This window comes from Pecten maximus, chromosome 9, assembly GCF_902652985.1.
Source record: "Pecten maximus chromosome 9, xPecMax1.1, whole genome shotgun sequence".
NCBI lineage: Eukaryota > Metazoa > Mollusca > Bivalvia > Pectinida > Pectinidae > Pecten > Pecten maximus.
Window position 1 is genome coordinate 29,942,312 of NC_047023.1, and position 22,245 is coordinate 29,964,556.

At 36.6% G+C, this 22,245-nt stretch overlaps 1 protein-coding gene across 7 annotated transcripts in view; it reads right to left on the bottom strand.

Annotated features, from left to right (window-relative positions):
• The window catches only part of LOC117334412 (zwei Ig domain protein zig-8-like), a 180,340-nt gene that overhangs the window by 15,177 nt on the left and 142,918 nt on the right, over positions 1-22,245 (bottom strand). For all 7 annotated transcript variants that reach the window (XM_033894015.1, XM_033894013.1, XM_033894018.1 and 4 more), the window contains one exon: positions 315-525. In XM_033894015.1, the coding sequence (XP_033749906.1) occupies positions 315-525 (211 nt within the window). The remainder of the gene's footprint in view (positions 1-314; positions 526-22,245) is intronic.

Consider the following 22,245-nt stretch of genomic DNA (forward strand, 5'->3'; position numbering starts at 1 on the left):
ACGTTACAACATTACTGCATTATAAATATCACTAAACATGACAGTCGAGTTACTGGAGTCAGGACCGTGACCTCGGCTAGTTTGGTTATTTAAGCCAATATGCAATAAGTTACCAGAGGCAGTTATATACCCAAAAGTAACTAATTAACTGTGGATACATTAGTTGATTGACATTTTCAAGAAACACGACACTTTGATAATTCATCTAACCGAGACAATGTAGTAACGTATGGCAGTTAATCTATGGGAGACAGTTTTGATGCATTGTTTTATTGTACCAGAGATTATATTATAACGTAATGTAATTTAGTTACCTGAGACTGTCAGAGTGATGTATCGATGCATGTTTTCCTTTGTACTGACTTGACACTCGTACTTGCCGGCATGTTTGACCTGCACATTGGTGATCATTAGGTTCCATTCGTCCCGGTACGGTATGTGCTTGACGCTGAAGCTAGGGTCCTTTACAAACACGAATTCACCCACAGTCAGAGCGTGCTTCTCGTTTACCTTCTTCCATATTACCTGGAAACAAAAGAGGAAAAGTTAGTATCGAAGAGGTATTTTAATAATTAATGCATCCCGTTCAAGTCTCCATACGAGAATTGCGAGATGATATTTATACAGATATGACCTCAGTTTAGATCAGTGTCATTCTGCTGCTTCTCGCCCCTCGCACAACACGAGATTGTCGTGAAACGTAGACATATCCCAAACTAGAAATGTGTATTTCTTCGGTTACCATACTCTGAAAATGTGGTTATTTATTAGGATACACAAATATACAAAACATGTAGAAATTCAAAGATATCTGACTATATGACCTTTAATTTACCAATGGCCTAACAAATTATAACTCCCGGTTATAGATATAACAGTTGAACTTTTCCCTTGACCTGGAATGTTAATGACCGATCGTGATGAAGTGACCCTATGCTGGATAACTTCATTTTGTCACATTAAAAGTATTATGTAATTGTACCTAACATAACACAAAGGTTGTACCTAACATTACATCAGAGTTTGTCTGTGCAATTGGTGTATAAATTCTATGTAGTTTCCCTCACAAAATTGTCTTTTGATAAATTATACAATGAAGGAATATATATCCAGCTTTTCACGAAATTGTTTTCTTGTAAGGTTTGAATTTTTAAAAATATACTTTACCCTCAGTGACGTTGTTAATTTTGTTTACCAATAAAGATATCCTTACATTACAGCAATTTCTTAAAAGAAGACAACATGATAGATAATCCTTTAAACCAAACTCTTGTTTGGCTTCACATTTTTATCACATCGCATACTTGATCGCATCCAAGAAAATCTGCTCTTTAACAAATCTGTAATTCCGCCTGGCTATATGATGTCTTTCATAAGGTTTCCAAACTAAAGACGAAGGCAGTGTCAAACCCAAAGTACAGGCAACCGAGGTTTTGTAGGTTTTCCTCCCCGCAAACATTCAGAATCATCTCTTCCTCACTTAAGGGAACATGGGGTTTTTTTCGAGTCTTGGTTACATTGATATGATATAAGCAGGAAGCTTCCAATCTGAGATAAAAACAACTACTGACTGTAAAAGTGTATAACTATTGTTTCTCAATATACTTCAATTAGTCTCCTTCCCTATCAAATGAGATGTTCTTTTCACGATTATTGTTACAATGTTCTTTCACAAGTATGTGATACTTTAATTTCATTCATACCCATTTCACATGAAACACGTCACTAAGTTGTTTTCAGTTCCTTGAAGTGACAAATAAAAATTGGGGGGGGGGGGGGGGGGGGGGGGGGGAGAGAATCGGAAATTGCCGTAATAAGCTATTTATGTCATATCTTGATTTGTTTTCGTTTATTACGCCACTAAACATGCAGGCGCAGTATCGTGTTATAATGATTGGATGATAACATTTTACTCGGTATGTTTATCTAAGCACTGTTTATCGAAAATATACGTCCATATATTTCTATAATCAATATTTTACCAGGGACCTACACACGGCCGATGTACTCATATCTTTTATTAAAAAAAAATATCGCTGTGATTTTGTTAATGGTATCAAGTTGTTTATCACTACCACAACGAAACATCCTTTTAGGTTGTCGAGCTGAGGAATTGGTAATCTTGACCTCAGGACCAATGAGGGGCACAGTCAAATAAGAGCACCTGGTCTTGTAGTTCTATGTATTTATGCATGTATAACTTTTTGTACGATATAATTCCAAAAATAATATGAATGTGTATAACATTTCGTTTATGTTAACTTTTTTGTACGATACCATTCCAAAGATGTAAATAGGTGTATAAAAGTTTCTGTCTCTTTTTTTATACAATACGATTGCGAAGGCAGTACATTTTGTTCACTCCTAATATGTTTCAGCATTGCATCATTGCATTCATTTACTGAATTGAATCCGTTTCTTAGAGCTTCCCTGTTGTAAGTGCAAGACATTTCTCCTACATTTACCTTAACCTGTACTGTTAAATTTCACATGTCAGATGTCAACGGTAGTTCCCGCGACGCATGTCATGTTGGGCTGAATCCAAGACCTCTGATATTTAGAAGGTTTCAATGGAGGTGATGCCCTGCACACAAGTCTTTATAAAACCGCGGTCTGACATACTTAATATTCTACGCATTTCTGTTTATTTGAAGCATTGCTGAGGAAATTGTTTCCATTAACACCAAAGACAAGTAAAATTTTAACATGACGAGATTGACCACATTTACAAACTAGGATTTATGTCTCCGGAATTGAAAGCTATTTCAAGTGTAAGTGCTACAGTTAAAAGTACAAATTTTATTACAGCAAATGTGATATAGAATAACGTGACTTATCAACAATTTTGTTTGGTCATATCAGTAGTGGAAATGCATGTTTGTTTTTTATTCAACATTCATAATACTGAGTCGATGGTTCTACAGATACTATGAAGCGAAGCTAATTAAGATAAAATTCTCAGAAGAAAAATAATATAGCTGATCAAAGGGACGAAAAATATAAATATCATATCATTTCGTCAACGTTGGTGATACAAACGTGCATTGTCATTTGTTGCTCGGAGCACTATTACGCAGACCATTTGCAGCACAGTGGTAAAATTAGACATACATAGAAATGAAGCCTGAAGCGGCGGACTATCTTCCGGTACATTGGGACTACTAGCACACGTTCTAATGGTTTCACACATAATAATAGAGATAGCAGGAATGGTAACCCTAATGCCAAGGATGATGAAAGACGCGTTCTCCAATGGCCTATGTAAATATCTACTTTGCCAAACACCATGCTTCCGAGGAAAGCTTCAAAACAGACAGCAAAACTATCGCTTTGCAATGTTCTGGTTGGGTTTGTATGATTAACGACGAAATGATCGCCTTAGCACTCCGATGCGCCAGTGTAAAATTGGCACCGGCTGAATGGAGAAATGTATAAAAGAAGAGCCGAAGAAAGCGGACAAATGCTTTGATGCCTTATGTTGGCTCCTTTAGTTCCGTCTCGTTTTCGTTCATTTATCACGGGGAGAAAAGAGAAGTTTATCAGCGGGAGTGTCGTGGTTGATATGTGTATGTGCAGTAGTCGAGAACAAAACTTGGGTAATTCTGTTCTTTCTCACTTAATGTAGTTTTTGGCAGGTCTTGCTAGCTACCCGCTGATAGGAGTGGTCTCTCGTACATTTTCCGTATGATACAGGGGTACATGTGACGCACGATTTTACGAATACCACTATGTGGTGACACTCATCAGTATTGCAGAAAGTCTGAGATGTAGCTAATGAGCATGCCCATGGTTTGTATAATTGGTAAAGCAATTGCTCTACATAGTGATGACAAAGAATGCGTGTCACGGTTTCAGAATAGTAACAGACGTGATCTATGTATGTGCAGTATAATAGTTTTGATGTCTCTCCCACACAATCACATCGCCTGAATTACATATATGTCGCCATAAAGTCGGTGTTGAGTACCATTTGAATGACTTTAGTATATTACAGCTTGGGATTTCTAACTTTCCGCATAGAGGTGAACAATCAACAAAAGGCCAAGAAGACAAAATACTTGTTAGATGGTGCAGATTGAAACTAAAGAAAGAAAACCTAATTGAAAACCTAAGAGAAGATATCAGAATCCCTAAGGCAGTAGCCTCTTCTAAAACATGTTATGGGGACAGCAGGTACAAGGTTCACGCTGCACTTGAACCTGTACCTGTTATACCTTGACAGGCCTCGGAACATGATTTGGCAACAACATATTGGAGCCGTACCGGTTATCTAACTCATCCGGGGTTAGATAACCGGTACGGCACCAATACATACAGTTTGTTTAAATACCAGTGGCTAACATAACATCAGAAGTCAAGGCGTGAGATTAGTTCTGGCTCGGGCTAGTATAAATTCTATATACAATATCACGGGGCACTAGATTGGTAACAAATATCATGTCTAATCTAGGGAATTCAGGTTTCAGACAACAGAGATCAAGTGAGATTCCGTAACAATCATAAAACTTCTGTGTACGTACCAGTATATTTAGTCGGAATACTCAGGGGAATCTGGTTCAGGAAAGACCCAAACCTCTGGGCGAGAAACAACGCCGAATCGTTTAATTGCAGGCGGTGATGTAAAGATATTATATTCCTAAAGGAAACATTAACTGGCAAATGCAAATATGTCCATAATCGTATGAGCATGATGGTGGAACGTCCAGAATATAGAAATACTGTCAGTGTAAACATGATCGGATTTGATATCGAATCTCTATTGTGAACCATTTGTATGTATAATTAGCGATAGGTTACACAAATCGAGTCATATTAACATTCTGTTGTTGTACGGGTCAGCCTGCATAACGACATAAGCGTCTGGGTGGGAATACCACTCGTACTACAATTAGCTTTAACGACACTCCAAATCGACAATCCAGCAATAATGAGGGATTTGCTTATAAATTACGTTTTATCGTGTTGCTCGTATACCGCACTACTGATCCGGATACACTAACATTTCCGGAAGGGATTACCCACAGGACAGCGAGACTATCAAACGGCAATGACGTGGAGTCTAGTACTCTCTCATGGATTCTAGCCATGTTGACGTATATTATACATGTAACGGTATCTGATTTGTTTATGATGTCACAATTATAGCGATAAAACTGTACATTTTATCTTACAAACGTGCAACTGTCGTAATTTGAGCAGTAATAGGTATAGTGCCGCAATGTGGTTTGTTTTATTGCGTCACAGATCTAGACACAGCTAAATAAACTGTATGTGTCATAGCATATTGCATAGTATTATACCATCGTTTTAGTAGTAAAATACATAGTGTCTATGTCACAGGTACAGTAAAGAGTAACATTAGGATGTCGATATTTCGCAAGGAAAGCGAAATATCTTTGCCTGAAACTGCAAATCTATATCGTAAACAGTTTGTCAATGGTCTACATATGTTATAGGTAAGAAAAATGCCAAGCCATGTACGGTGTATGCTTTAGTAGGGACCAACCAACCAACCAATTGTTTTTTCATAGACTTTAGTGTTAACGTTTTTGAGTATTTCATTCAAATTCTTGAGTTCAATATGACAATTATGGTTTATAACAAAAGTTTAGGATATCATATAACACCTAATAAAAAAAATCTAATTTTCTCCAACGTAGCCATTTTGAAAATGGGTGAATTTCGCAGTAAAAATTCTCAAAAATCTGAAATGTTTACCTGTTAATTATTATTACCTGAACTTTTGGAAAAAAAATTCAATCGGACTTACGAAATTTATATCAACATTTCTTATGGATAGTTACCTATTAGGCTTCATATCTATTTTCTTACTTCATAACATACTGGCCAATCAGTGGCTGCCTGACATTTTATCCTTGGCTCAACTTTCTATACACAGGGGATGTTTCAAAAATCTATTTTTTTCGATTGGTTGGTTGTTCCCTAGTAAATCAGAAATGCCTAGTCTTTCAGAAACGAGTATCATTTAACGCATACCAAGATCAATGATAGTGCTTTCACAAATATGTGCAATACACTCGTTCATGCCGTTTTGTGTCAATTATTGATAAGTCACCATCGTCGGAGGCAACTAATGTGGGATACCCTGCAGAATCGATTGTTTTCGTCTGTCTTCTCGTTAATAAATACATATTCAATAGTCAACACTGTCACCACTGCAACATTTTGGATTATTTGTATTTTCATTTCATTTATCCTACTAATAATATCTTCTGCATTACAGTTGGTGATGTACTTTCAGACACCCGTTGACACATGCAACCATAAATCCTGAACAAACACACACAGACGACGGGTAGAAAAATCATATACGAAATATCAAACATTCTTGATCATTAATTAATATTCCCTTTGCTTCAAATTATTGTTGTGAATTAAATAACTCAGGATTACTTGGATTCTGCTATGTTTTCCTGAACGGGTTTCCTTGAAATAAACATTCCGACTTTAATCGAACTACCCTACAATTAGTTTCCCCCTGAGATTTTCAAATATTTGGTTTCATTAAATGAATTTTCAACAGATATTTTTCAAATGTCAGTACGGGAATGATTACTGACATTAGCGCAGACTAGCGAGTGTACTATTAAACATCAAATACATGGTTATTTGTTACCAGTTGGTTTGATCAGAGATAAAATATTTTTTTTTAGATGCAATGAATCTAAAAACGCTGGAAGAGTTTGTGATTTTAAGATGAGTTTCCATCAGTTCTTTTGATTAATCGTTCCATCCCGCTTGTTCTTGCATCCGCTTAGCCGACAGCTAGATCGGCCATGTTGTGCCTATCTTTCATACAGAAGTCAGTGATGTATGGGAGGAAAACCAATATTTAACAATAACATTGTAATTGCAGAGATTCTGTACTTTTGAAATGGAGGCATGCTCGTTATGATGACAAAACTCCTGTCCGTGTTAACATGTGCCGTCAGGTACACGCCGTTGAAATAAAACAGTATACAGTAGACCCATTAATCATTATTGGTAACGCACATTGTTAGAACTCTTCTTACAACTGGTTCATGATTACCATCATTATCATTTTCCCAATATAAACAGAAAATATATAATGATATATTAACATAAAAATTAATAGTACATCCACAGTAAGGCTAGTTTAAGTTAAACAAAATTTACTGCAAGAATCTTATAACTATTTCACAGGTCTGATATGTATCATTCAAAGAGCTTTCAATACAAAAAAGCATTTGCCCACTTACAATTTCATGAAATATCGACATTGCCCAGGGCGCAAACATGTCAGATATGTTCTTCATTTTACTTGTGAACGTCGATTGTTTTGTTTTCTGTTTGTCATTCGTTGCGTAGAAAGTTTTGATGTATAGGCTAAATATTTTTTGTTCATAATAAAAATAATTTGCATTGGAAAAAACATACATCATAAGGAGTCATTAACGTTAACATCTGTATGACAGGCTAATTGTAAATTATCGCTTAGGTCCATTTAAGCATTCATCAATTAATAAATCGGATATATAATGACAAAACACGAACATACCTCACCAAAAATCATACATTTTCGTTTTCTAAATCATTAATTATTAATTCAGTTGGAAATATAAGATTGATGTACGATTTTGTTCTTGCGAGCTAGCAATCGGAGAGTTATTTATGTGTTAAAGGCCTAAGCAGGATTGTGTGACATGGGTAATCGGGATATACAATGTGTCATAACGCTACGATTAGGTAAACAACCACTGTTCATCTGAAATAATGGTCATGATCAAACCAAATTTAAATCAACGTTACACTTGAATCCCGCGAAATGCATTCGTGTATCTTTGTCTGACAATCATCATGATGTATGTCGCAAATCCACACGCAACGGGAGAGTTATTACTAACACAAAAACTTCTTACAAAAAGTCAGTAAGATTGAAACACTTAGGTCGGTGACATAAAGTTCCAATCACTTGGGATGTTGAGGTAATAAAATACTAAGCTAAAACTCAATTAAAATTTGATATCACCCACGGCAAGTTCGTAAACTGAGTATGCATATGACGGGCTATGCACGTGGAACACTAATTGTTTTGGAAGACATTCTAAACTGCCGTGTAGTTAAGACTATACATTCAATACATATGACTGCATATGAACCCGTGTAAACTGACTCATTTTTTCATCATTTTTTACATAGCATTGGACGACGTCGTGATGGAATAACACACAAATTCAGGAATGAAACTGAATTTTTTTTTTTTTTTTCAATAAATCTATCATAAAACACACCATTTGATATTCTAGCTCGTGAAAGGCTCGCTTTATGAAAATGTATTTAATACTCACTTTAAAAAAACCACGCTTGAACTCTTTGAACATCTCATGTATATATTGATTAGTCCTAACGAGTTTAATTAGATGCAATGAATAAATAAAGGAAGATAGCTATGATATTTCAAATAATAAATGTTAATGGCAACAGGAGTTTAAACACAACAAGACAGACTATTGCCTTGGTTTCCCTCGTGAAATGGATAATAAAATGTCTGACAATAAAACAACAGGCGCCCAGGTCATTCGGAAACGTAAATGTCCCATGAGCTTTTCAATCGAAGATAATACATTTTTAAACTGACATTATCTGTTACGGAACCCACTATAAACACAGCCCATAAGGTTCTCTTAAATCGGAAAGTAGATAAATATTTCCGTTTCTTACGAGAACTTATCAAAGAAATATCTTGATTTTTGTAAATGTTGCGAAACATTTTTGGTTTTGTTGTCTGATAGAGGCGCCATCAGGGACCTGTGGCGGATTGTGCGCACTTGCTGAACGAAAAGAACGGGCCGCCTTGCACGAGAATTTCGTCCCAAGAGACCACGATGGGTCGTTTACCACCTTTTCATGTCCCTTTCATGCAAATGTCCAAAATAACGGCGTTTCTTTGCCAAGAAACACTCTGTGTCTTTATCGATAGACATGACGACGTGCATCTTCTCTCTGCATAACCTGAACTGGCAATCGGAAGCTACTCATTAAGCTAAACTTTATATTGTCCCAGACAACTCATACGACAAATTTTAATATTGTGCGCGATAACACAATCGGTTAGAGCACCGGCTACGTTATCTCAGGTGAAGATCCGAGGTGCGTGGTTCGATGCTCCTTACTCGTGTCGTTATGTGTCTTCTCGGGAACTTGAGAAACAGGCTGGTTTGTGTATTCTGATTGTGTTCTTGGGCAAGACACTTTACCCTTATTGTTCTTGATGGCATGCGAAGGCTCCTACATGCTGTTCATTTATGTAGTCACCAACTACTTCAATGTCATTTCGCCTCAAAATGGCCATTACGGTCCACGGAGCATAAACGCAACAAACAAGCGATAAACTATATAGAAATTTCATGCGAGGTTGATATCATTCCAGGAAATCATTATTTTAAGTGAAACATGTATGATACACCCTATGTCTGCATTACACTAAAGAGTGTACATGTATGTGTACCTTTAATCCGCGTGTATGACAGTTGTGGCTTTTTTAGCCTCTCTATAAACCTGCGGGTACGAGTAATGATTAATGCTGCTCTAGTTATTCTCTTGCGTTCATTATTATTTCAATTTTCAAGAGGATTTCAATGTTTACATTGCAATGATTATTGTATGTTGCGAATATCAAATGCTAAGATCACTATCTTCATTGCTGTATGTGGTAGTAATATCACTGTCTTGTACATTTTCTTTTATTCATTACCATATACCTCGATGACATTAACATATCAATTTATTAATATTCAGGAAAGTTATACAGGAAAAGTAGTACATATACATTGTATAAACTCACCAAATTGATCTTGGCGCCTTCCATTGAATGATTTTTATTGATTCTATGTCAGATCTTTTCTCTACTTTTCCCTCGTTCTTTTCCTCTTAAAGATTTTGATAAAATGAACAAGTGGGGTTTACATATGAGTTTGAGACACATCCTTTCAGTTCTTTACGAGAACAAAGTGATAACAATCTCAATTCTCGAGATACAAGTTGGCCGCCTGTCAGCTATTTTGAATTAAATTGGCATAACTAGGTACCAAGGGAAACCTTCTCATTACGTTTGAGGCATATCTCCAGTACTTTTTTTAAAGGGATAACCAACCTCAATTCTCAAAATCTAAGATGGCCGGTTGTCGGCTCTTTTTTCTGATCAAAAATTCAAATTAAATTGGCATTGCTAGGAACCGATGGGAACCAAATATGTGAAGTTTGAAGAATATTTCAATAAAAAGCGATAGCAAACTTCAATTTTCAAAATCCAAGATGGCTGCCTGTCGGCCGGTTTGCCTTTTCTGATCAAAAATCGAAATTGAATTGCCACAACTAGGGACAAAGGGGTCCATGCACATGAAGTATGGGAAATGCTACATAAGAGGATTCAGAAATACCCCACCAGTACTTTCTAAGAAATAGCGATAACAAGGATTATTAACGGACGACTGACACAAGGCGATTTGAGTATTCCACTATCTGATGACGGTTGGCTAACAAAAACATTATTGTATAAAACAATACACCAATAACAGAGGCGTTCGACATTCATTACCAATTTTATCCAGTCTTTTTTTCATATTTTCGGTAAAAAAAACCCACTAAAATTCACATTGCATTAAACGTATTTAAACCCAGATCGCTAACTCATTGAATACCGTGTACTCTCTCATCCTACATGATATCCCTTCCCTTTGCGTCGCTTTTAGTTTCTCGGCAATTTTATTGGTACTTAACTTAGATGAAGAATTTAGCAAATGGGTTATTTCCTGTTTGAGCAAACACTTTGAAGACAATAAAAAGATAATCTCGTCGTGTTTCCTAGGTAACAGTCCCTTCGTTGTAACTTTTACAATTTAACTGTTAGGTCAAATCATTTTAAATTCACCCACATATTTTGTGTTGCAATTCATGCATATACACTGTCCTGGTTGGTTTGTATACACTGTAATTTGTTTTTAATTTCAAATGAAAATGGCTTATTTTGTGCTTATTTTATAACTGAATATTTTTTGTTGACATTTGATTTTAACTGATTTGTATTGACATTTGACTTATATCGTTTCGTTTGTGTTGATATGTGGTTTTAACTGCGTAATTTGTGTTGATATTTGATTTTAATGGTTAGTTTATGTTGCCATTTGACTTCAAGTGGATAATTTGTGTTGACAATTATCTCATTAATTCAGATTTTTTGTTCTCCGTATCTTCCTATTGAGTATTCATTATACTTTTTATCTATTTCCATTGAATTTGAACTATGACGATAATTTGAACATTTCTAAATGAATCAGTTTTCAGGCTACGAATTTTTGATAAAGAGGAAATAATTTTGAATTTCACTATACATTCAAAACAGTGCATTGTGTATAAGAATTCACCATTAATATATGATTATGTCACAGAGCGTTGTAATGTATTTTCATTAGGTTCTTCAATAAACGCGGATACAAATGTACGTCTAATCTCTTTCATATTATCCAGAAATAACATATTGTATACGCTTGGAATCTTTATCATAGCCATTTTTCATATGACTTTATCAGCTTTTCGGAAGAACGCCTCTATCAAACATTTACCTATTCAGAATCTCAGTTAATACATTTCACAAACAGTATCAAGTCTCAAATCCAAAATGTCCGCATTTATTTCGTTCAAGATTTGGAAATCTTTTGATGTTTTCAATTCAATGAAGTACATAAATGTTCCTGTACTCTGTAATCGATACGTCAAAATCACCGAATCACGTGATCTGATATCTACCAGCTAACGAAACCCTGACGTCAGACAATAGATAGACATTTGTAATTGTATGTTTTCACTAACAGATACATTCGGAAACATTGCTTATACGCCGAGCCGGAATACACACTGTGAGCCGATATTATCTGAATCGGTCTGACCGGATACGCCTTTACGAACACATTGAATAAGCGACCTAAGGACACTGTTGACTCGCCATTGTTCAAGTATATTACCCAATGGAGTTCCTGTGTTTGTCGTGAACGGGCGGATAAAATGGTTTGGAATCAATGGCCGGTACAGAAGACTAGATAAGGCCTCCTATTGACGGATTCGCCACATCAGAAGGATTCCTGACTTCATGCATGCCTAGTATATTTTGTAAAGCGATAGAAACTCTGACAGACACAATCAATTTAGAAAGGTTTTAATGCTGATATATCCACCTACTGTAAGGCACACACAATGCCCAAAAGGTTTTTTTCTTCCCAGGTGCTTCAAATTTAAGCTTTAACGTCTTAGAGACGATCTGATTTATTATTTTAAAGTCTTTCCAAATCATTCCATAAATTCCTTTCCTTGTTTTGCAAAGAACATAAACATTGTTTTTATAAAAAAAAATAGTTTGGCCTTAAAGTCGTACCTGTATGATTACAATTTTAGCCTTACATCCCATGGATTTGAGATAACGATATTAATTCGTTCACGAAAGGATCCGTACTGCATATTTATGTAGGAAAATGATCAGTTACGACCATAAGGAAGATAATCATCATTCATTCCAACATTACAAATGCGAAACGACGATACTAATATAATATCAAGAATGATAAATGTTTTATTTAAATTATCAATTTATTTGAAACGGACGAACGGACAGCTATACGTGATCACCTGAACATCTTGTACGTCATACAGGCCCAATGTATCCCCATTTGTATGTATATATGTAAACGTTATGTGGTTTATGATGGTTGAGGTTATTCCCGGCCCCCGGGATACCGAAGGGAGTTGTTACGTAACGTGAACAATAAACAGTCCCACCTGACGCCATGCACATCGTTTGTACATAATCCCTTATGTCTTTCGCACGATATTGAAACTCGATTCCCTCTCTCGGAGAAACATGTTTGCCAGCTACAAGAGACTGTTGTCTATTAGCCAAAGATAAGTCATATCTGCAATTCGATTTTAAAGGGAAACTTGTCTGGAGATGGGCATTAATGTCCGTCATTTCCCAATATAATACAATTGTCTATTGTTTCAATCTAATATTAAATTCACCAGTAGGATGTATGATTAAGATTTATGAGTCTTCCGGCGTGACATGTTCTAATACATCTTTGGAATATCAGCAACACAATATGTAAAGCATGCTGCATGTCTTGTGATTTGTCGTTTGGGCTTACCCTAGAGAGACCAGTACCTCTCCATACCGACATATTGATGGTATGTCAAATCATTTCGTCTCGACTTTATGAGTTTTGATTTGGCAAATGACAAACTTTATATAGACTAAATTGTCTTTTCTTGCATGCATATTACATTTTTTATCATGCAAAACATCTGAATGTCTCTCTGGCGTCCTGACTTGCGTTGATGAAATGATGTAGGAATTGCACCATTCGTATTCAAAGTTATCATTGTATTTTACTAAACGCTTATATTAAATTTCCATTAGTACGTAATTAGGACAATGCTGGAAGGGTAATTAGATAATAGTATCCTTGGTGCAGCAAACCCCGAACCGTATTGAATCCGGAATTCGGGTTTGGGATTTGAATTGATGTACACAATGAAGATGGAACGTGTCGTTGCTGTGAAGACTTAGATTTAAATGAATGTGAGAAAGAAATCTACAGGGTACTGAATCCAATTGGTCCGCACTTCGGTCCACGATAACAAAGAGTTCATTTGAACTTCAGATTTTACCGAAGAATTTACAAAGACGGTATGCGGTGTATACAGCACCAGAGGGAAACTACAGCGACTTTAGGTATCAAAAAGTAGATTAGCTAAACGATTATTAAATTTGCCTTTAAATTTACTTGAAATGAAAGAAAAAAAATCGAAACAAATTAGTAGGAATGATATGAAATAGTTTTTTTTACTATTTCCGACAATACAAGTCGGCTTTCAATCTCATGGAAATTTCGCTTTTTTGTTGTTACCACAAAGTGTATATATAGAAATAACATGTCAGAAAAAATATTTATCAGCATTAGAAATAGACATCTGCTAAACGTGTTTCGGAAAAAGCTGAAATTTCGTTAATGTACGAATGCATGAGATTGTTAATGGGATTATAATGTATTTATCCGTGCATCTGAAATGGAATGAAAGATAGTAGGTACTGAATCAACATCTTAATCCAATCAAAGGAATCTCTGTATACAGCTATGGAAAGCGATTTACAAAGGAACTTAATTATTTATTCATAAGCGATGTATGGCAAGCAATAACCCCACAATCACACAAATAAAAACATGTATACACTAATTAATTGGAAAGGTAGTGGTCAAATGATGTAGGATATCTTTATCAATTATTAAAAAGAGTGTTGCGAATCAATTTTGTTTGTTGCTTGAGATGTTGTGACAGATACAGCTAGTTAATAACAAATTACGGGTATTTATTGTTGTACCTGTAAACAGACAAAACGTACACTGTATATTTATAGATCCTGAATATTAACATCTGTGAAATTTGTTTGTGGGACTAACTGAAGCTAAAGGTGTATGAAGAAGTATATTCAATTTTATAATCCTTAGTTTAAGTTACAGATAATGTTAAACACAATGCTGAGTTACACTGTACATTGATATCCCATTGAATGTTCGGGCGTTAACCCGATCCTTTCAAAAAAAGATTATGTACCGCTATGACCCACAAACTTATACATTGACATTATGACAAAGTGGAAAACAACCTGACTGGTAAAATGATTGTTTAGGATACAACGTATTAAACGAATCAAACAGGATACAAATAAGATTAAAAATATCCTTGAAATATCAAACCTTATACTTTGAATAAATTGTTTAAGTCAAAAAATAAAAATAAAAATGGATTGATTTCCAGAACTCGTTCAGATTTCACACCCATTCCTAACTCCCCAACATATATACTTTTTGGATATTATTGTGTCCGAAAGGCACCAGATCATATAGAAATACAGACGAATTTGGAGAGGATGCTATTCTCATTCTTGAACATCAAAGATACTTCCACTAAGCATTAAGCTTCGTTACCATAAATAATGGTGTAGTTGTAAAGTCCCTCGTGACATCGTTGGCTACCAAACCTTTTAACGTTGTTTGCTATAGCTTATCAATTTCCAACAAATTGCATTAATGTTGAATCATTTATTATTTTATGTTTTGTCTGTACGTATCTGATACACAATGCATATAATACACTGATGGATATTAGTGGGTGTCACGTGGTGTGTTGTTTCCGGTAGCGATGATAAAACTGATGGCGGTGGAGTGATCTTGTCAACCATGTGCGCACATGCATGACCTCGGCCTGACACATGCTCATTAATTGTTTGAACACTTGAAACTCGATGAGCACCCAGCCATTCTAAAGACATCAAACGTGTATTAGAATGATTTAATGTAAATGTGTATAAAAGACAACTGACGACTAGGTCCTAGTTTCACAGAGACGCAGTCACGACAAGAGCTTGCGCTGGCGATACACATATCGATACGGGTAATGAATGTTTGTAGACAACTCCCTGAATTTTGCATATTGGTCAAATTTCTGTCACATCAAAGTTATCCATGTCTTGATTTTGTGTCTGTTTTATAGTCTTCTGAGCATCTGGATGTTTTAAAATAGGACCTGGTACATTTTTTGACATTTGATTTGACAAGAGTCTGCGTCATATATTACAATATCTGCACCAATCTATAATGAGAGAAATAGTTCAAAGAGGTTTGCCGGTGGTGCGAGGAAAGAAAAATCAACAGATGTGATAAACATAGTCGCGATGGATCGACACTAATAGAGTATTGACTCAATTGGAGCATGTCATCAATTATCCTGGGCCACGTCATGATGATATCCGGCCCTCCTAACTACGCGTCATTTAACATTGTGTGAATCTACATATATGTTCATTCATCCCGTAAATGTTATTCAAATGGCTGTTTTCTATCGTTATGACACGCAAACGTACAAAATGTTTCTACAAAGACATTCAATAGACGGATGTATCATTGATGAATTCATGATGGAATTATTGTTTTATTCATATAAATATAAAGCCGATACACTCTATAGTGTTGTTACTCTTCTGTGTGCTGGTTCTGAGTTTGGAGACACTGGTTGCTGTGCATGCCCATCAAAACAGACTGTTGCCTATTAGATATAGAATTGATCGATGCGCCATGGGATGATGATCTCTGCTGATATGTGATTTATATGAAGACGATTCCGACAGTTATGGTATATCAGTATATATGTTGGTCGGAATGTACACATTGTCGAGGAAGATAGTGTATCTATTCAACGGCAGAGCAATATGTACCCGACACTATTGATGAAGTAGCGGAACCGTTTGCCGTCATATACCTTTACAATGGTATAATGCAATGAATCCTTGATCTGATGGTCTCGCGACTCTCTGTATCTTCACAAATCATATTTTGGTCGGTAACTACCTAGATATGATATGTATATATGGACACTTCATAGACTGATCAGTACACGTGACCCACAGTCTAGCCTTCTAATGAATGTACTATCCATTGGGTTGTACATTGTTCATGTCAGCAATCTCGTGCTCATCAAACATAGATGTCAAACGTCTATGTAATCTATTGAACCATGACGGGACGTTGACCATTACCGGAGAGGTGCGTTTTTTTCTTTCCTCAACTGTCTGGTAGATTGATTTTCCCATACACGCATTGACTGATACAGTAGTGTCATGTTTTGACCAACTTAACCACAACGATTAAAAAATTAAAACAAAAATTGAACGAACATTAAAGGCCCAAGACTTTAACATGAACAGAACACTCAGAATATAGTCGTGTTCCTGACTGCAAAGCTCAACATTTTCGCAACCTTGTTTGTTTCAATAATAGATCAACAAAATACAACACCCAGTTCAACAGGTCACGTTTGTATCTGTTGTTGGGTTTAAAAAATCGTAGGTAATAGAGACATTATTCAAAAAGCAAAAAAATCATTTTATAACGATCTGTTAACGCTACGAACATACCAAAGCCGCCCAATATACACATATATTCACAATATGCAAGCAGCATCCACACATGGAAGGCAATCCTAAAATGATGATCTACGCAAACAATAATGAAAATATAAAGACATTCAGACACAATCCATAAAGCATTCAAATAATAACAAATGCAACAGTTATGAACAATGTCATGGATCTTTTATAAATTAAAGTCTTCTTTACTTCGTTACCATCTGTACATGTATATATGTGTGTGTGTGTGTGTGTGTGTGTGTGTGCGTGTGAGCGTGTGTGTGTGTGTGTGTGTGTGTGTGTGTGTGTGTGTGTGTGTGTGATGTTCCTTTATACACAGCTTTATTTATTTTGGGTTGACATGCCTTCTTGCTTAAATCTAATCATTGGCGCGCCTGTATGTCATAGCTTTGTCCTTGTGGCTTATCAGACACTGCTCAATAATAAACGACATTCTCCCGGCAGGCAGACCCAACATATTGGCAATCATTCCTTCGGAAGACAACTACAGTCTTCTGGCCGTCATCACTCCAGCAGACAGACCTAAACTATTTACCACCATTCCACGGGCAGACCACAACAGCCTATCGGCCGTCATTACCCCGGCGGAGAGTCCAAGTCTGTTTGCCATCATTCCCCAGTAGACAGTCCGAGACTATTTGTCATCATTCCCTCAACAGAGAGCCCCAGCATATTCGCCATCATTGCCCAAGAAGAGAGTCTTAGCCTATTGGCCATCATTCGAATGTAGACTGCCCAAGACTATCTGCCACAATTCTCCCGGAGGGCAGCCACAACCTATTGGAAATAATTCCCCCGGCAGGAAACCACAGCCACTAGCCGTCATCACCAAGGCTGACAGACCCTGACTATTGACGATAATCCCACAGGAAAGCCACCACAGCCTATTCGCCGTTGTCACCTTGGCAGACGGCCCAAGACTTTTGGACATCATTTCCACGGCAGAGAGCCCCAGATTATTGGTCTTTATTCCCCAGGCAGACAGTCAAAGCCTGTAGACCATCATTGCCCGGTAGACAGCCCCAAACTTTTTGTCATCATTTTCCCGGTAGACAGCCCAACCCTATTCATCATCATTCTCCCACAGAAGAGAACCCTAGCCTATCTGCAACCATTTCCCAGGAAGACACATCCCGGACTTTTTGTCAGTATCCCGGTCAGCCCCTGTCTACCGATCAGTATCCCCCGGCAAACAGCCCCAGACTATTGACCAATATCCCCAAACCAGATAGTCCCCGACGTTTGGCCAGTATTCCCCGCCAACGGTCCCTAGACTATACTGGTCAGTAGCCCTTGCAGACAGATGGCAGTAAAAGTTCCGGTCTATCACAAGGAAGTTTAAGACGAACATACCGCAGCCTCCCAAAACACACATACGCACTCACCATACGCATGCATGTCACACACACGGGAGGCCGTCCTTAAATGACATTAGCTGTGAATAGGACGTTAAACAAAATAAACCAAACCAGTAACCACCCTGACTATTGGCGCAAGTACAGTCCATCTCCCTCCCGACTATTCAGTCGTATCCCCCATCAGACAAGACAGTCCGAACGCTTTTGGCCAATACCCCTTCCCCCAAACATACAACCCCCAGCTATGTCGTAGTGTTGACGTTTAGCGGGCCACTCGAACGTAAGCGTTATAAACCTTGTAATAAACGCAAGGTTCCTAACATTAACAATTACTTGCATGAAGGCATGAAACTGACTGACCGCTGGACATCTGCTCGTCTGCCACTTGTTTTTCTTCCAGACAAATGGACACTATCCTGAGGGGTTCGATGTATGTAAAAAGGCTGAAGAAGAGCAAATTTTAGTAATCACAGTAGCAGTGGTGTTTAGAGAGATCGTTTATAAATATGGTTCGTTGAATACAGGATGTCGAAGTTATGTTTGTTTGTCTAAAAGATTTACGATATCATAGCTAAGTTCATATGAATTCGGTCTCCACGGATAAAAGAGTTATATCGCACTTTTCGCTGAAATGCCATACTTTTGAAACGGTGACATTGTATCCCGACACCTTATAAAGTCAACGAGTAGGCGATCTAAACAATTACACAGCTACTGCGGCGTAATAGCGTAATATTTATATCGTTTGCCTATGTTCGGAGTTCCTCAGGGGAACTTAATACAGAATAATGCATGTATTGTTTTCTTTATTTTTAAACAACTTTTTTTCTTCCTTAATTCTCCCTGGACACTTCACCACTTTCTCCTCAAGCTGTGATATAGCAAAGTTATTAAAATGACACTTGCTGTCCTCTCCTTAACGCCCAACACTGAAGGAGGCTTAGGAAGGCTTAAAAATGAAATTTAAAATAGTGGAAACCCAGAATATTACAATGGTGGCATTATTTTATTTTCATTTTAATTCAGTGGGGATATCATGATTAAATGGGTTCATTGTGTTTTGAAATGCATTAACGAAAAACAAATTTTAAAATGTAATAAACATCATGGAACAAATCTTAAAGGTAATGAAATCAAGGACGTAGGAAAAAATCCTAAAATCAAAAGTTTTATCAATCGTTATCACATGTCACTTTCTTGACGAGTATAAACATTAAGTTATCTCCCTTGGAATTTCACTTATCCCCGCTCTGTTTGAAGTGGTCCTGATAGCGTCTAATCATCAACGTAAACTAGACTCTTCAAAATAGAGCCCACAAACCTGTTACAAGATCAGCGGCTATGTCACGGCATCATACAGATTTAAACATAGCCAACGGAGATAGGGAGACGGCTAAAGCTTTTTACTAAATCACGTTACCATCATAACAATTAACCGTTTTGTAGTCCGATTTGAATGCACACAAGTTTTACTGATTTATGAGGCGAAGGGGAATATTCAAAGGTGGGATCGTATGAGAACGGTGTCGTGAATAGATTTGACGCGAATAGGAACAGAAGTCTCAGGTCATGGCAGCCAATAGATGTTTCTCAAGGTTAGATTATACACGTAAAACACTGCTGGCAATATCGATATTTCCAGTTCCTTAAAGACGATTCGTTGTGTATCAAAAGGCATGCTTTTTCATTAAAGTATATAAACCCCGAAAGCCCAATTACAGTATTCTTAGCTCCACCGGGAATAGCGAAAGTAGTTTGTATATGCATGAACAGTTTAAAATAGAAGCCACTGGCTAAATAATGTTAGAAGCAATAGAGGCAGAATTTATTTTGGAAGTCTTTGTATACAGCTCGTGACAGGGCCACTTTCTTCTAACAAAATCAATGCATTTAAGCTGTTTTTCGTTATTTATCTAATGTTTAGGTCTGTAGTCTGCGTTTTGTTGTTGTTTTGCTTGGCACATCTCAATTACAAGATCATCAGAATCCCCATCAAAATATAATTGAAAAGTCATCTCATCAGGGTTATTTAAATAGAAACATCGGCGTAAATATGTGAACAGGGCTTAATGCATATCGCACGGGGTCTACGTGATGACCTAACATTTCACACCATCTTGTATGCTTGCTTTCATTAGAATTAAAGCCCCGATTCGACACCACATCTGTAATCAGTCTCTCTGAAACCCGCATTTGCCTCCGCTTATGACTTTAACATATTTACGTAAGATAAAAACATTAACAATATGTTTAAAACAGCTGCTGAAACTACCATCCGTATTGCCAGTCATAAATCAGCTGTATAAAAGATGCGGTTCGTTTGTATGGAGAACAGTTATGCGGCTGGACTGCACATACGGTGTTAGACAGTGTAATATATGACAAATATGATTACACGCATGAGGACCACACAACAGTTACTTTATTTTAAAAAGTTCTACAACACATCACTTCGAATTCTTTATCAATATATATTCAACAAAAATACTGTTAACAAAATTTTGTTCGCGTCCTTTTAGCACATAACCGAAATGTAATAGTTAATTGCGTAATTAAGAATTAGCGCTACCACAATGCTTGCCGTAGAAAACAATGAACAGAAACCAAAATTAGTGTTATCTTAATTTAACGGAATGCTTCAAGGGCGAAAACCACTGCTATAAGATTTCCGCTAAAAGATATTCCTTTACAGTAAGTAAACAACCGATATTAGGTGTACCCTACTAGTCGCTTCTTGCAATGACCTTAGCTGCTGTTAGGACGTAAAGCAAATATAACAAAACTAAACCAAGCAAGAAGCATACAGCATAAACATTCACCTTTCCCTGCAAAAGGTTCTTCAACCATTGTTTTGAAACAAAACAGCAATGCCTTTTTTGAATTAGAAAAGATATGCTTTAGACTCACTTAAAGAATACTGATAATAAAATAACTACACCGAATATACAAGATATATATATATATAATAATGGGCAGGTGTTCGTCACACGTGTTAGATGTATGTACAAATAACCAAGATATTTCTTCCCTAGCGACAAGAAATAACTTGCTTTCATTTTATGATCTGCAGATCATATGGCATGTAGTACTAAGGGTGAATAGAAATAAAACGTTAAAAAAACCTCAGTATGTTCATACTATGTTGTATTCTAGATCAGGCACTATATTGATCATCTTATATAAAACACACGTTAGATATAGACCAACATCCTGACGGAGGGTTAATACGTACATAAACTACAAGTACAGTTGAAGCACTTTTATTAATCATGTCCACTGGAATATTTATTTTACTACAAATAGGAAATGTAAGATGCTTTGGTAGTGTGGAAATATTATTTTTATTATCAGCCAATTGGAAAAATACTTTTTATTCACTGCAAAAAGATATGGATTGTTCAATTAGCGGAGATCAGAGAAAGGTAATAGAGGTTGTTGATTATGATGACAATTGATAGTGTCAGGATTTGTGATTACTCCCTTAAGATTAATAAAATGTTTAAGGCAGCACATGTAATATATGGGAAAATCTAGGTCATACCGAACTTTATCGGCATGTTGAAATGACATGGTTTATAAAGCTCCAGTGGACTCGCTGTAGTTCAATCCACAGTGTTTTTGAAAGGCAGTTCCATTTACGTTATAACGAATACCGTCTCTTAAACAACGAGAATTATCCAGGGAAACATACCCAATCTACCCTTTGAAGTGAGGACATCATCTTAAAAGAGCCACATACCATATTAGGAACACTGTAAATTACTTCTAAAGAAACATTACGGGATATGGAATGTATTTATTGTAAAATCTTCAAAGGTTATACATAAAACAGCAATTTTCTAGGTGTTGTATTACCGTCGACAGTATGGCAAT